The sequence below is a fragment of the Citrus clementina genome, unplaced genomic scaffold, assembly GCF_000493195.1.
Source record: "Citrus clementina cultivar Clemenules unplaced genomic scaffold, Citrus_clementina_v1.0 scaffold_8, whole genome shotgun sequence".
NCBI classification, from domain to species: domain Eukaryota; kingdom Viridiplantae; phylum Streptophyta; class Magnoliopsida; order Sapindales; family Rutaceae; genus Citrus; species Citrus x clementina.
Window position 1 is genome coordinate 2,616,348 of NW_006262022.1, and position 15,768 is coordinate 2,632,115.

Genomic DNA, 15,768 nt, shown 5'->3' on the forward strand with positions numbered 1-15,768 from the left:
AGCTTAAAATTTATGTCAAGATTTTCATTTAAAAAAATTAAATTAAAAATATCTCAACCCTGACTCACTTCAATGCGTTTTCCCAGCTTGTTTTTTTTTTTTTGGGGAAATGGCTATGACTCCGGTAGTTAGACAGTTATCGGTTATCACCTTATAACGGCGCGTGTAATCTCTCCCAGTAATAGCGAGTGGCGGCTTTGGAAACATCACTTTCAATTCCCGTTATGTTGACGTGTACGGAGTTTCGTTCCCCCTTCGCTTTCCATAAATAATTTTTAGTTTAAAATTTGAATTTAATAATAAATGAATAATTTAATCACACAACGGATTTCGTAACTGGATTTTTTTCCACCTAACGCTTGGCTATGTTGGCGGTACGTTGAAGTTTAATTTTCAATTGGGTCAACTTACGAAAAGAATAAATGCGGAGACTTAATTAAGGAAACGTGTTTTATTGAAATTGACACGTGGACGTCAAGGGTTGCGCCCACACTGTAATTTGCTAAAGCCACACCTTGCAATTTGACACTGTTCACGTTACGCGTTTAGATTGATAAGTTTATGTATTATGATTCTCTTTGATCTTTATATAAATAAGTGTTATTAATATAATTGGTGGTTAATAAATAAAAATAATTATTAAATTTTAACCGTTTATTAATACTAAAATATAGGTGGCACAAGATTTTTAAAAAATTAAGAGTGCTCAGATTAAAAGAGAGCATTATTAATATTTAACCAAATTATTATCAGGTTTATAATTTTGTTAGGTATCTAAATTCCTCCGAAATTTAAACATAAAATTTTCTCAAGTGACTAAAAGATATTTCAAATGCAAATTAAATTTCTGAAAACAGTATAACTCACGGAAAATTCAATGGTAGTCATAGTCAACACTAGAATATTTTGTATATCTCATCGCAGGCTGCCAGACATAGTATATACAAAAGTTTGTGATTAGGGGTCACATCCATTTAAAGGTAATCACCTATTGTACCATAGATCAAGGATGCTATTAATAGTTTAATGTTTGAGGTATGTGGAACTTACCTTAGTTCACATTCTTTTGTACGTATAAACGAACGGACTGCTTAAACAATATAAACTATCCCTTTCATATACTTTTAATTTGGACACTAGAATGGAAACTAAATAATTCAGAAACATTTTTTTTCCCCATACATTTTACCGTTTACAAGCAATGTAACGTGTATAGTTGACTGATTTATATGTAATTTTAGCATGATAAACATGAGGGAGCATTGAATTATGTTGAATAATTGTCAATTAACGAGAAGACAAACTTCAAAACTTTTTGCATTGGGTTCTGACTCATGGGAATAGGGTAGGTACATTGTTACATAAAATAAGTGCTAAACACATGCTGTAGAACTCAAAACCCAGAATGTTCTGTTGGGTATATATACATATATATCTTCATTTTCCCTAGGCATTGCACATGTGGTTTCATTCATCACACATGCATGCTTATATGAATCTGATCATATGGCGAGTTGCTTTGATCCACTTAGATCAGCTTATCAATTTCCAATTCCCACGTTTGGTTCTAACTTCTAACTCAACCACTACAATGATTTAGAACGCGAGTGAATACAAAATACAATGTGAATTTGTATGAATATAAGAGAGTCACTCGAGTCTTTTACATATATTTGTGGGTATTTTTTCCCTTTTATGTGTATTTTCTAATTATAAAAACCAAATTACTGCTCATTTCAACACGCATGCAGGCAAGGAAAGACCAACAAATACTTAAACGGGACTAATTTAGACATAGTATATATGGGCTAAAATTCATGATGCACTATAATTAAACTCATCTATAGAGCGATTCCCAATAAAAAGCCTAATCTCAGGGCAACGTGTGTATAATCTATAGATAATTATTACAAATGGTTCTAGTAATAAAAAAGAATTTGTATAAGGCTGAAGGGTTCTTGCTAGTTAAAAAAAAAAAAATTAAAAAAAAAAACAATTGAAACTTGCTAAACAAAGAATCTACAAGAGGGAGACAATATCCAACACAACCGCCCTAATCCTATGAAAACTGGAAAGAAAACATGCTGGCGCATTAAGGTATATTATCATCTCGAAAGTGCATCGGATTTTGGGGCTGTGTGATTTTAAAATATATCGAAAACAAGCAATGGCCAGTAGATACACGTGGATTATGAACAATCGAGGATGTCTCCTTAACCAATTTAATTAATGAAATGTAATGTAAAGCTTGCTTTTCCCAAGCACTGCACATGTCGCTGCCTTCATTGCCTCTAAAGGCTTAATAATTTTGTGTAATAAATTGTGTTAATTTATTGTTCAGTTGGTCAGGCATCTTGTAATAAAAAATATATATATAAGATCCTAGGGTTAAATCTCGTTCACACTAATTTAATTGAGACATTATTTTATTTAACTTTTTTGTCATTTTCGATTTAATAAGAATTGGAAAATCATCAATTAGCCACCTAAAGATAGCGAATATTCAAAAAAAAATTTAAATCAATTATCTATCTAAAAGTTAACTAGTTAAGCAATCCCAACTCTAATGATGCGTTTACTTCATGGAATGGGAATGAAAATGAGGTGGAATGAGAATGGACTGAAATGAGAATAAGCTAAAATAAGAATGAAATTTCAATGTTTACTTGACAAAAATAAATGAGAATGAGAATGTGATGGAATACCATTGATGTGTTTACTTGACAAAATAAATAGGAATGAAGAGTGAGAATGAGAATCAATTTACCAAAATACTCATAATATTAATAATTAATAAAAATAATTAATTTATCATTATTAACAATATTATCGTTATTGTTGTTATTATTACTATTATTATTATTGTTAATATTATTTGTATTAATATTATCATTATTGACATTTATTATTATTATTAAATTTTATTAACTTTATTATTTTAGTTATTATTAATTACTGTTAATATTATTTTTATTAATATTATCATTATTAACATTTATTTTTTTTATTAAATTTATTATTTTAGTTACTATTAATTATTGTTATTATTATTTTTAATTAATATCATTTTTATAATAATATTTATACATGTATCTAGATAATTAAAATTACATTATTATTATTATTATTAATGACATTTAAAATAATAAAATTAATTGTGATTTGAATTAGGGTAATTTGAGAAATATAAAAAAAAAATTATAGGGATACAAAAGTAAACATATATTACATTCTCATTTCTAACCCCCTATGAGAATGAGATTATCATCCCTTATTCCTAAATTGTGTGGGACCTACACATTTTATTATCATTCTCAAATTACATTTTGCCAAGTAAACATGGTTTAATTCTCATTCTTTTGTTCCCATTCCTCATTGCATGAAGTAAACACACCATAAATACTAACTACTTAAGCGATCCCAACTCTAAATACACATTCTCGTATTAATGTACAAATTTTCATGCCACGAAGGGAGCCTTTTTCGGGAATGGGTGTACTTAATGTTTCAAAAAGGTACATTTAGCACCATCCGTGTGCAGAAAAGAAATAGATGGCGTGAAGTTCAATGGGCCTCCGTAGATGAGCCCAAACTTGCAATCTGTTTCTTTTAACTTACCGTCACCTGTTAAGTTTCATTTTTCATACTGAAATTTCTTTCCTCTGATGCTTTTAGCTTTACCTCGCCGTAGCATTCAGAATATCTAGAGTTGTCTAAGAAGTCGATGGAGTTTATTTAGTAACTCTATCTGTTTTGGTTCTTAATTAGTAGCTAAAAGAATACACAGACTAAACCGGAATATTGCTAGGGTTTTTGGTCCATGATGTCGACGGGGAGACCCAAAGACGGCGACTTACAACTGGCTGCGGTGGCCGATAAGTCTGACCAAGGGGCGTCGTCCACGGCGCTCGTGGAGTATGCGCCGCCGGTTTTCAAGGAGGAGGAAGAGGACATGGAGATCAAGCTCCGCCGCATCATGGAAAACGTGCCCGTTCGCGTCAGTAACACCTCCGGAAGTTCCGCCGGTTCCGGCTCCGGTGACTTTCACCAGGTAACTCTTTAGTTTAGCTTATTTTTATGGCATTTGAGCTTAAGCCTACCGAAGTCACGTTAAAATTCACAATTTTTTTTTTTTTTTTGAGTTGATGATGTTAGAAATTTATATAACATGCGAAATTAAATATGACAATTCTCTGGTAAAAGAATTTTACGCTGATGAACCAAGCAATGCCTGCAAATATATATGTTTTTTCTTGGCCTGATTGTAGTTGTAGAAAGCCATAAGCTGTGTCCAAGCATTTTTCTTGATGAGTATTTATTTGTTAGTGACTGGGCGGTATCTATGTTTAAACCTGGTTTGAGAAGGAATTGATTAGGCTGAAGTTAAAGATTGAGAACTAAGGGGTATGCAGATAAGGCAATTCTTGCTTGCCGTGGATTTACTGTGGACTGATTGCAGAGAACAATTTCTGACATAATTAACACTAGCAGTGCTAACTTAATGTGGGGGGCTATCGTTACCTCCTACATTCAAATGCCAGGCTGCATAGTGATTAGGCAATTATACATACAATAAAGTAGCGACAAAAGTGTAGGTGTGTGATTGTCTGTGGTCTAGATTTTTGGAGTTAATATTGTCAAGAGCTTTAGTGTAGCTTAGGTTTTTAGAGTTAATATCATAATTCCAGGGAAGTTAATGCTTTCAGATAGGTTGCTACTTATTCTTAGAGATAAAAGCGGAATTTGTTATAGAATGGTGGTATGCCACCAAGGGAATTCATCTATCTTTTAAGAGTTAAATGTCTGCAGTTTTAGGGAGAAGATTCTTTTCCAAAGTAAAGATTGTATTCTATGCGTTACACATTTCCCCCTAACCCAGGCAATATGGTGTAGAGCAGGTTTAATACAGCTGCTGTTCTTTTCTGAGGAGCTGTTCTAACATGCTTTTTCTTATGCATAGCTTATAAGCACTTATGTCGTGAGAATGGTTGAGCCCTTTTCCCTTTTTTTATACTAGCCGCTGAAGCACCGATGGTATTGCACTTGATTTTGTTCTATTTACATTCAACTTCTTTTCATGGTGTTGGGTGTGTGACAATAAAACTAAATGCTCTGTTTATGCTTTTCTAATACATGTGAGTTATGTGGTTTTTTTTTTTTTTTTTTTGAATTACATGAGACTAATGCTCATATTACAACTCATATTGTATGAGATTACAACTGATATTTATAATCAGACAAATATTGGGATTAGTTTACATTAATTCTTATACAGCACTGTTCAGATTTTACTCTCTCTAATATTCGAGGGTGTCTACTCCACTCATATTTTGAAAGGGAAAAGACTGTCTTCACTTAATTATATACCATAATTAAGGAAGGAAATAAGCCCCTACATGCGTCGCAGGGGCTCGAACCGCTGTGAGGGCAAGGTTCTAGCCACTGGGCCAAAGGCCAAGTGGTTGTTATGTGGTTTTGTTTAAACTAGAAGACTTGCTTATATATACAAATACACATATTGGTATTTGGCTTCAATTTAACGTCTGTTTTCTACAGTATCGGCAGATGAGACGAAAGGAGCAAGATCGGCTTTCTAGAATGGATGCTGACTACCAGAAAAGAAAAGAGTTGGCGGAATTTTGCATGAGAAGGGAAGAAAGGGTGAAAGCTGCCGAGGAACGAACAGCAAAGAAGCGATTGAAACGGCAAAAGAAAAAGCAGAGGAAGAAAGAGAAAAAGGCCAAACAGAATGCTGGCGGAGAAGAGCATCAGAAAGAAGTGTCCTCGAGTAATGATGATAGTGGGGACTCTGATAATAATGGTGAAGAGGCAGCAAAATAAAATCAAGTTTCCCGTGAACCTAACAACTGCAGCTGGGACTATACAAATCTGATTTTTACTGTTTTTGTAGTCTAGTTTTTGCTATTCGAGCAAAGTTGGATTCCATTCACTTGTAAAATGTGAAGTTTACTGACAGAGGAAATGTGAAAACATGGATATGTGATCTGCATCTGTAGTTGCAATTTTCCCATCAAATGCCTATTTCGGACCCTGTGATTAGCAAGCTGGACCTGGACTCGATTGTGATTTGTGAACATTCGCAAATCATAACTTTCTATTTCATGACATGCACCTTAAAACTGCTTTTGGCTCTTGTTTAAGCAAGTAAGGTGGCGGTGGTTCCGTGGTTGATCCCACCAGCCAAACGTGGCCTACCTCTTCTAATGTCATGCAAACAAAGATACGAATACGATGGTCCCCGTTTCTCCATGTATTTTCGAGAGAATGAATGTAGTTCTAACACGGTGACCATCATATTCATTGATTTCATTCCATCAAACCAATTCGATCCTCGATTATGCAAATTTTAAGGGCATGTTTGGATTATTTTATTACTTTTCATCTTGTAACCAAATTAAAAAGTATCATAATATTTCTCCTTAGAAAGCTTCTTTTTGGGCCGACTCAGTCCAATTCCAGGGCGGCCCAGTGAAATCGCACACCAATTTTGCAGTTGTCAAAGACGTTCGTCAACTTCTCCGTTTCTTTTATACTCTTCATCTCCCTCCCTCTCTATTTACTTCTCTTAATCTCTCTGTTTCCGTTGAGCTTTCATATACATCATCATCAGTTCAATCAAAAACCCTTACCACAATCTGCCCATGGGAGATTCTCATTCTTACGATCGCATATCCGTTCACCAAGCCCTCGGCGGCGGCTCAGGTCCCCTCCTTTCTCTTAAAATTCTCGCAAACATTTTTTTTAAATATATACATCGCTATTTATCCGTACATACAATAAGCAAACATGATTTTGATTCTTAATTGATTTGATTATTCTAATATTCTTTTCTATTTTTATTTTTTTTGCATCTGAACACTTTGGAGTTTTTTGTTTTTATTTTAAATTATTTTGAGTTAATCATAATATTAATTATTCGATGTAGTTGCTGACGTGTTGTTATGGAGGAAACGGTGTGGAGGTGTTGTATTGCTAGGTTCTTCCACGATTCTGTGGTTTCTCTTTGAACGAGCTGGCTATAATTTCTTGTCTTTTGTGTCTAACGTCTTGTTGCTTCTCGTCGCAATCCTTTTCTTCTGGGGCAAATCTGCTTCCCTTCTCAACAGGTAGGTTTAGTTTCTTTACTGTAGTTGTAATTTGCTGGAAACATTTCAATGCCTTGCACTTTTAGATGTAAATTATCAACTTGGATAAATAATGTTTTAGTGTTGGTGGATCAAAACCAGTCTAATGCATCAGCTGATATATAATCATTTCGCATCAGATTGTATGTAATTGTTTGTTTGAGGAGTTAGAATGTGTTGTGTTACTTTAAATACTTTGATTGGAGTAATGGCAATTGTATCGCAACAGCAAGTGCAAGTGTGCAGGCTTAATTGGTGGGCCTTTATTTGGAAGATTGCTTCCAACCGGATGAATTAATGAAAGGATTGTAGAGAATAAGGAAGTTTTTATGATACTATATTAGAATTAGTTATGTCGAGAACAAATATGTAGGTACTTAGATTGTTCTGAGACTTGAATCTGTTGGAAAATGAAGTTGAGTTTGAGATTGAATTATGATGCGGCTTGTTTTAAGTGATGGAAGGGATTTTTTTGGTTTAGGCCTCTGCCTCCCCTTCCTGATCTGGAAATTTCAGACCAATCTGTTGTGAAGGCTGCTGATGAAATTCAAGTGTGGGTCAACCATGCTTTATCTATTGCAAGGGATATTGCCATGGGCAGAAATTTGAGCAGATTTCTTCAGGTTGGCTGTTGATCTTTTTCTGAGTTTTTTCCAGTGAGATATCATGTTTTTTTTATGTTAATCAATAGAGAAAATAATTTGAAGCGTTTCTTTCTTATGCGGGGGTTTGACCGTCAGGTTGCTTTTCTGTTGTGGGTGGTATCTTACGTTGGTAGTGTCTTCAACTTTCTTACTCTTGTCTATATTGGTGAGTTCTCTACTAATTTTATTATCATGTTTTCATAATATCTTTCATGCACAAAATTGATTATATCATTTTGTTACTTCTGCAGGGGTTCTCCTTAGTCTGTCAGTGCCTGTGTTGTATGAAAAGTTCCAAGACCACATTGACGAAAAGCTGTGCAAAATACAGAGAGTTATTCAAATGCAATACCGGAAAATTGATGAAAGCCTCCTAAAAAAGATTCCACTGCCCCAAAACAAGCAAAAGAAGACTCAGTAGGCAAGTCTGCTGCTTCCTTTGTTATCGTACAAGTTGCTGACTCTCTCACTTTTGTAAATGTTTAGTTTGCAATGCATGAAAAATTGGGTGTTCTCTTTGCAGTTATGATGGCTTTATTTTAGGAAGATATATATCATCCAGGAGTAGTTGCATGTCTGTACGTTGCAGACTTACGGTCACAAGAATTTAATTAAATGCTCTAGGACAGAAGCATGACACATAGGTTACCGACCAAGATGTCAAAAGAAAAGTATCTACCTGTATGGGAAAGTAGTTCGTTGTCATATTTAGATGATTCTGGATTCCTCTTCTTTCTTTCTTTGTACTGATGTAGTAATGAGTGAGGATTTGGTGATGTAAATTAGTTCCATTAATTCTGAGTATATATCTGCAAGAATAAGAGTTTTGTGGTTGCAATGTCTTTTGAAGTAGTATTATTTAGTTTAGAGCTTAAGATATTGTTTGAACTTTTGCTTGCGGTGAATTTTTGGTTCTCATTGGAGATTTGCAGATGGCTGTGTTCGTGGTAAGAATGCTGTGCCACAGCCAGAAAGTCTCCTGTTTTTGTTGACTTGATTCTCTAGACGGTTGTTTTTCCAAACAACTGCGACTTATGAGGAAATTGAGCAGTCTTTTCTTTCTGTTTAAGCTGTATTGTCTCCTCCAACATCACATGGGCCATGACCTTAATTCCTTTTTGAATGCTTCGGTTCCCTGTATGGGTATGCATTTTATTTCAGTATGTTGCATGTTGGATGTTAGATGATGACCATAAAGCTTACGTATTGCTCTATAACTATGTTTTAGGGTAATTTTTGTTAAGTTATAACATGATAGAGTACTTCCCAAAAAAAAATTATAATAATGGTTAGTACAGTAGAACCTCTATAATCGATAAATGACCATATAGGGTTGGGAGCATATAAAATCTATTAATTAAAAGAGAAATTAAATAATCAATAAATTAATGATTTATTAATTAATCGATAAATTAATAATTTATTAATTTACTGAGTTATTTACAATTCAATTGACACAAATCAATAATACTTCATAATTTTTTATTATAATTTGAGAAGTCAACCCCAGAGCTTTTAGATGCAATGAGAAAAATAAGGGATGAGCTCTAACTAGATTTAAATTTTAAGAAAAAACAAGTAATAATAAAGTCATATTTTATGTAAATAAGTAACAATAGAGTCATATTTTATGGGATTAAAATATCATAGTCAACTGGATTTGTAATTTCAGCAAATTATTAATTTATGATTTGAATGGGACCACAAAGTTATATAAGATTTTTTTAGAAAAGTACTATCTTATTATTTTATTGAAATTATTAATTGAGTCCATTGGCCCAAGTCGGGACTAAGAAAATTTATTATATAATAGAGATTATTAATTTATCAAATATTAATTGATAGAGGTTCTACTGTACTTTAATGTTGCTTTTGTCAGTTAGTAACCTTAGAATTGTATTCTTTATAGCTGTGGTTTATAAATTTGGGCATAATTTGATCGTTGACTATGGCCATTGTATGTCCGGTATTATGATCACAATCTTGTTTAGGCAACAATTTTTTACCTTTATGTTCTTTTTGGCCTATAAGATGAAAATACCAACGCTGTCATCAAACATAATTAGTAGGCTAGAATACTTTTCTGTACTATTGGCTGTGAAATGAGATTCTTGAACTTTTATAGTGATAAACCCTTCAGTATATGATAGTTTATAATTCATTGATGCTTCATCAATCATTTAATGTATAAGTTTAAATTCCAATTTTTCAGGGTAATAAACATGTTGATGCAGCTAATTAAACATGTGAGATGAAATAATTAGTGTACAAAACTTAGCTGCTATCATTTAATGCAAGTGTCTAGACTTCGTATATCATCTCACACACACACATATTAAGTATTTAGTGCACAAAAATGAAAGGGATATCTGTTACATATTGCAGTTATTTACTCTTATGGATTCCCATGTTGCAGGTTGCCTATAAGTTCATTGAAGTGCCTAGATCTTGCATTTGGATTTTTGTAACTTTGAAGCTTTTGGGGTCTTTTTGCTGGGATGCTTGTCAGTATTCATAATCAAATGCCAGTTAGTAGGGTAGTTCTTTAGGCGCTGGACTAACCTCAATAGCCTCCACATTTGTGGCACGTGCCATTTTGGCTTCCTTCCCATGTAGGGAATCAATATTCTTCATAAGTTTTGGTATGAGTTTTTTTTTTTTTTTTTGAATACGGTTTTGGTATGAGTTTTTAACATCATGTGATCACTGAATCTTGTCCACTGAATGAAGCCCTCCAATGGCCGAGTAAACTGGCGTTTTGGTAGTTAAATTTAATGTAAGGTGGTTTGTTTAGTAAATTGAATTGTCAAACTTGGTTATTCTCTACAGAGTGAGTTTGAATGATGGAATTCTGCACCGGTCTTCAATTTTCCAGCCTAGTTAACTCGCAGCCTCTGACATGGTTGGCCCAACGCATTGGTGAATAAGAATTGCTGCTTAAAATTGGTTTTCATTGAGCAATTGTGTTTTTACTTAGCATGAAATATAACAGCAATGTTGTGGGTAATCTTTGTTAGAAGTGTCATGGAGATATCAAAGTGTATTACGTTGCAAAATTCTCTCAATTCTTACCTAACCAAAAGAATGAAAAGCACGAAGTCCAGTGTGGGCTGTGAGATCTAAAATATACTTTAAAAAAATAAGTTCAATCGTTTTTTTTATTATAAATCCAAAGAAATGTGGGCTGTGAGATGTAAGAATTGCAACACATGTTTTGAAACTTAACAGTAAAGTCATGCAAACATTCCATTTCTCAAAACTACAAAATATCATGTTTTCACAAGTAGCATTGAAGGACATTGTGGGTATCCAAAGAGTGAGTTTAAGCGACCCTTGGGACTGGAATGCTTTCGGAAGGTGGTAGTGTCACAGAACGCAATAGCTCCAATGAGAAAAGAAGCCCCAGGAAATGAGACAAGATAGTGTTTGCTGATGCCTGTACAATCAATAGATAAATGAGATTGAAGAGAGAATAAATAACAACCCAACCAAATAGTATGACTCGGAATTCCCCTCAACAAGCTATTAATCCAAACATTTAGCTGGCCTGGTGAAGCACTTCTGGTTCATTTGACTCTCTCAATATATACCTCAATTTCATGGAAAATCACAATTTCAAGAATCCTTGTAACTGAATACAAGGCAGAGACAAAGTACTTGTATAAGTTGAGCACTTCTGAGTAATTTTCTTTTATCATTTTCTCTTTTCAAGCATAACAAACTTCAGAAGGATCTCTTTAATTGTTTTTTGCCCCCCTTAGAATGTATTTTGTTTTTGGTGCCAAATGACGTTAGTCAAATGCTGCTGCTTAAGCTGCAAAGTTTGAATCTGAAGGCTTCATTTCTTTCAGAATTATCCCAATCCATCATATTGCTTTTGGATGAATACTAGAAATTTGTAGAACAAATAGATTCGATATTTGACATTTTCCAGATTTCAGTTAAGTAATGCAAATCTGAAGTCAGTAATAAGTACCTGCACCAAGAATACATCCAATGCCAGAACTGGACTGTAGCCTGGAGTGATGCCCTGGTAATAGGGATTTGCTGAGGTTGTAAGAGCCTTAGCAACCAACAATCCCACTGTGGCTTGCATGCCAAGAATAGCAGCACCCATTCCCACGAGGTTCACCCCTATGCCATTTTTCAAGCTTTTCACCACATCAGCGCGGGGAGGAGCCTGAAATATCAAGCAATTGTTCACTGAAATATTTAAAGACGTGATTTTTGTTCATTTCCTGGGTTCCAGGACTATGCAACAAGCATTACCCAATGCAATTAGAAATCTAATGGTTAACTGATCTTCCACACTTGAAGCAATCTTACAGATGTGACGAATTAATCATTTAGTTATTCATTTACACACAAAGGAATCACATATTATGATATATAAGAGAGATAAAAACTAACTCAGATCCTTTTGACCATGGTAACTTACTTTATGAGAACCATCCTCAACAAAGAAGATTCTGCTGCCATTATAATTGCAGACATACAAGCCTAATCAATTAATTCATGCAATTGGGAATTCATACAATACCAATTCTATTAGGCATCAGTGGAAAGGCTCAGGGAGGCGAACACGATTTAAATCAATTCTTTTTGACATCTGTTCTTTGGAGCACTAACATTCAGTCAAAATAACAAAGGCACAATATAAACACGATAGAGAACTTTTCACGTACATTGATAGAAGAATCTTAAGATTGCCTATGTAACTACAATAGTACCTTGGAAGGATCACTGGCAGTTTTCCAAAGCTTCTCAGAAAGCCGAATATACCCAAACGACCAAAACACCGAAATAAATGCAGCAGCAATTCCACCAGCCGTGCAATAAAATGTTGTAGGTGAAGTGACCTTCCCAGTAATAATAATAGAAAAAGACAGAATCACTGCAGACACCACTGTGCACACTAGCTGACCCCAAAAGCCGAAACTACCAAATCGTTTGAAATGCCTTGCTGTGTTCTCTAATCTTTTCGAAACCTATACCATGTAAAACCCACCATATTCGCTTACATTAAACATTGCATGCATAGAATATAACATAAAATGGTTTAACTTATTGCGTAGAATATAACCAAGCAATTTACAGCATGCAAACCCAAATCTTCTTACCCTCATTTCCAAATTACACAAACATTATATCAAATCAATTGAAAGTTCAAATCACAAACACTTTCAAATATTCACAAGTCACCAAGTTCATAAACATAAGCAAAACCTCATATAATCTTATAATTCAATGCATTGAATGTTCCTTCATTTTCCCTTTACACAAACAATGCTCTTCACAATTGCAAAGAAGACAGACTGTAATTTCCTACATAAATTTCAACATTCTACAAATTAACTCATTAACTTGTAATCTATCAATATTCCACCCTCCATTTGGCTTTTGGGTCTATAAATATAATGAAGGACAAATCATTTCACCAAGTCAAACAGTGATAAAACTCATAATTGGGCATTCAATGATGATAAAGAGCACAATTTTCCTATTTCCAAACAGACAAATCAATCAACATTAAAAAGAGAGACAGAGAGAGAGAGAGAGAGAAATTTTTTTTCAAAACCTGGGCAAGTTTTGCTTTTTCGGACTCGTCATTTTGGGAAGTGAAAGTGGGCGGTATTTGAGAAGAAGCGAGTATTGGGAAGCAGTGTTTTGATCCTCTGTTCGCTAAAGACGAAGACTGCAGGGTTTTGAGAGACGGGAGAGAATTTGACGACAAAAAGGAGACATTGGTCCCTATATTTAAGGAGGGCGCTCGGCGCAAATGACTAGCCGCCGCCGCCGTCGGTGATATGCCGGAGCGACCCGCCGGCAACAGAAGTGTTTGCATAATTTACAAGTTACGAATCGGTGAAAAAAGTAAACGGAGAAAGTGAGCTTCAGCTAAGCTGCAATTCTGTGAGACACTTGAGAGTCTACAAAACTTTCGTGTATTTTTATTTGTAATAACATAGAGGTCCCTCGATTTTAAAAAAACAATAATGAAAGACATGATTTGCAATTATCTTTCTTCTGGTCTATGATTTCATTTTCTATCATGTATTTCGTTAGCAAAATCAATAATTGGAATATTTTGTTTCTACCGATTTATTCATTTAATTTTTTTATTTTTTTTTGGGGTTAGCAAGAAGTTGAGGACATGAGTTCAAGTCTTATGAGATAATTTTTTCTTATGTATTAGTAAGAGTAGATTTTTAAATTTAATGCTCAACAAGTTTTTGGGTTGTTCCAGTAGATTTTACATCATATTGTATTTATAGTGTATAATAATTTCAGGCATAATTATACATGTCCGTAACATGGGGGGTAAAAAAAAGTGTTTAATGAATGATTTTATAAGTAGATTCCAAGGGTATGGACCGGCATGGTAATTTTGCACCTTTACTTTGTATGCCACTGGAAATTGGGGATCCAGATGCTTTTAACCCATTCCTGTCTTTTGGGCTTGTGAGTTTGGGCTCACCATTGCTGGGCCTAATTTCCACTGTGAGGAGATCCGATTAGAATCGGCAAAACTTAAAACAGGAAGGGAAAACTAAATAATAATAATAATAATAATAATAATATTGAAAGTAAGCACATGTGTACAATATAATATAGTCATTCAATTGCGGGACTATATTGACATAATTTGGTTGCACTGTCACTGTACTTCTTAGTCTTAGAAGGCACAAATATGACAATAATAAAATATGCATTAGCTAGCCACTCGACCCCACAAGTGCAATGTGGGGGTATTTCCTCCCTCAATTATAATTGAGTGAATGTAGTCTTCTTCCTTACTCAAGAGTGAAGAGTAGATATCCATCGAATATTAGTGAGGGTTAAAATCTGGGCAGAGCTCCATTAGCATTGATGTAAGTCGGTTCCAGTAATAATCTGATTTGTAAATATCAGTTATAGTCTCATGTAATATGAGTTATAGTTTCAGCAATAGTCTCATGTAATAATATATATATATATATATATGCATTAGCTACATATATAGGTGTTGACATTATTCGCTGCCTAGGATTGTCTTTGGGCTTTTAGCACAATATATAATTCATAAAATTTAAATCTAGTTATTTCTTAGAGTTCTAGAAATATTACTAAATAAATATTGAATATTGCTAAATTCATAAATTTTAAGACATTCGGTAGAGTTCTAGACAATATTACGAAAAAAAGAAGAAGAAATATTGTCTTCTTATGGTCATAAACCTATTATGAAATGATTTTTTGATTAATTCAGATTATATTGGTTGGTTTGCTCTGAGTTTTTAACACTGACAGGAAACCAAATAAATATTGGATATTGCTATTAGGAAGACAAGAGATTAAGCCCAATTAATTTGATCAGTACTGTGCGTAGAAAAAATAAAAATACAAACAAAAAAGTGTCTGCCGAACGAGTGAATAGATAAATAAGGCACCAAAACCAAACAAGAAGTCACCAATTCTTGGCTCATCGACAGCTCCGTAGGCCACACTTTGGATGTCACAAGTGAACAGAATTTAAATAACTTTGGAGCATATAACATCAAAAGTCCCATCACCCGCGCTTTGATCGATCTCAAACACATTAAACTATTGATCTTTGATCAAAGCTTTAACTCAGTAAAATAAATTAAAATGAAACTATATTTAAAAAAAAAAAAAAACCCAACTTATATAATCTTTTCAGACTTCTTTAGTTCTTTTCTTTATTTATTTTTACCATAACAGAATTTGTTACAATTGAAAACTAAACAATGAAATTTTTATTTTTTTTTCTATAAGTTGCTCTATTTGTAAAAAAAATAAAATCTCCTGCTTGTAAATACTCTTTTTGAAAGAGTGGATGCAGATAAAGAACCAAACGCGTGCTTTTCAAAAAGTTGTCACTTTTTGACATTCTGAAAGAAACACAAAAAATGATTTTTGTGGAAACATATCTGCATTATTATAACATGACAAACAACGGAACTCGTGACTTGAATTTT

The 15,768-nt window shown here is 33.9% G+C and overlaps 3 protein-coding genes across 3 annotated transcripts; 2 read left to right on the forward strand and 1 right to left on the reverse strand.

Annotated features, from left to right (window-relative positions):
- Window positions 1-3,657: 3,657 nt before the first annotated feature.
- Window positions 3,658-6,010, forward strand: LOC18035308 (PRKR-interacting protein 1). Its single transcript, XM_006422870.2, has 2 exons — window positions 3,658-4,051; window positions 5,557-6,010. The coding sequence occupies exons 1-2, from the start codon at window positions 3,821-3,823 to the stop codon at window positions 5,839-5,841; spliced, it is 516 nt and encodes a 171-aa protein (XP_006422933.1). The 5' UTR covers window positions 3,658-3,820; the 3' UTR covers window positions 5,842-6,010.
- A 294-nt stretch (window positions 6,011-6,304) lies between these two features.
- Window positions 6,305-10,460, forward strand: LOC18035125 (reticulon-like protein B11). The gene is made up of 6 exons (XM_006422871.2): window positions 6,305-6,723; window positions 6,947-7,127; window positions 7,627-7,768; window positions 7,886-7,955; window positions 8,041-8,210; window positions 10,206-10,460. The coding sequence occupies exons 1-5, from the start codon at window positions 6,663-6,665 to the stop codon at window positions 8,208-8,210; spliced, it is 624 nt and encodes a 207-aa protein (XP_006422934.1). The 5' UTR covers window positions 6,305-6,662; the 3' UTR covers window positions 10,206-10,460.
- Window positions 10,461-11,001: 541 nt separating this feature from the next.
- On the reverse strand, window positions 11,002-13,707 carry LOC18034286 (protein TIC 21, chloroplastic). Its single transcript, XM_006422873.2, has 4 exons — window positions 13,368-13,707; window positions 12,520-12,777; window positions 11,766-11,969; window positions 11,002-11,225 (listed from the first exon to the last, which is right to left on the reverse strand). The coding sequence occupies exons 1-4, from the start codon at window positions 13,632-13,634 to the stop codon at window positions 11,112-11,114; spliced, it is 843 nt and encodes a 280-aa protein (XP_006422936.1). The 5' UTR covers window positions 13,635-13,707; the 3' UTR covers window positions 11,002-11,111.
- Window positions 13,708-15,768: the final 2,061 nt, after the last annotated feature.

Coding starts and splice junctions, on each gene's coding strand:
- LOC18035125 (XM_006422871.2), top strand. CDS start 6,663: ATGGGAGATTCTCATTCTTACGATCGCATATCCGTTCACCAAGCCCTC. Junction 6,724..6,946: donor AGCCCTCGGCGGCGGCTCAG/GTCCCCTCCTTT, acceptor TATTCGATGTAG/TTGCTGACGTGTTGTTATGG. Junction 7,128..7,626: donor TCTGCTTCCCTTCTCAACAG/GTAGGTTTAGTT, acceptor TTTTTGGTTTAG/GCCTCTGCCTCCCCTTCCTG.
- LOC18035308 (XM_006422870.2), top strand. CDS start 3,821: ATGATGTCGACGGGGAGACCCAAAGACGGCGACTTACAACTGGCTGCG. Junction 4,052..5,556: donor GCTCCGGTGACTTTCACCAG/GTAACTCTTTAG, acceptor TGTTTTCTACAG/TATCGGCAGATGAGACGAAA.
- LOC18034286 (XM_006422873.2), bottom strand. CDS start 13,634: ATGCAAACACTTCTGTTGCCGGCGGGTCGCTCCGGCATATCACCGACG. Junction 11,970..12,519: donor CTGCCAGTGATCCTTCCAAG/GTACTATTGTAG, acceptor TTGATATTTCAG/GCTCCTCCCCGCGCTGATGT. Junction 11,226..11,765: donor TGGATGTATTCTTGGTGCAG/GTACTTATTACT, acceptor TTGATTGTACAG/GCATCAGCAAACACTATCTT.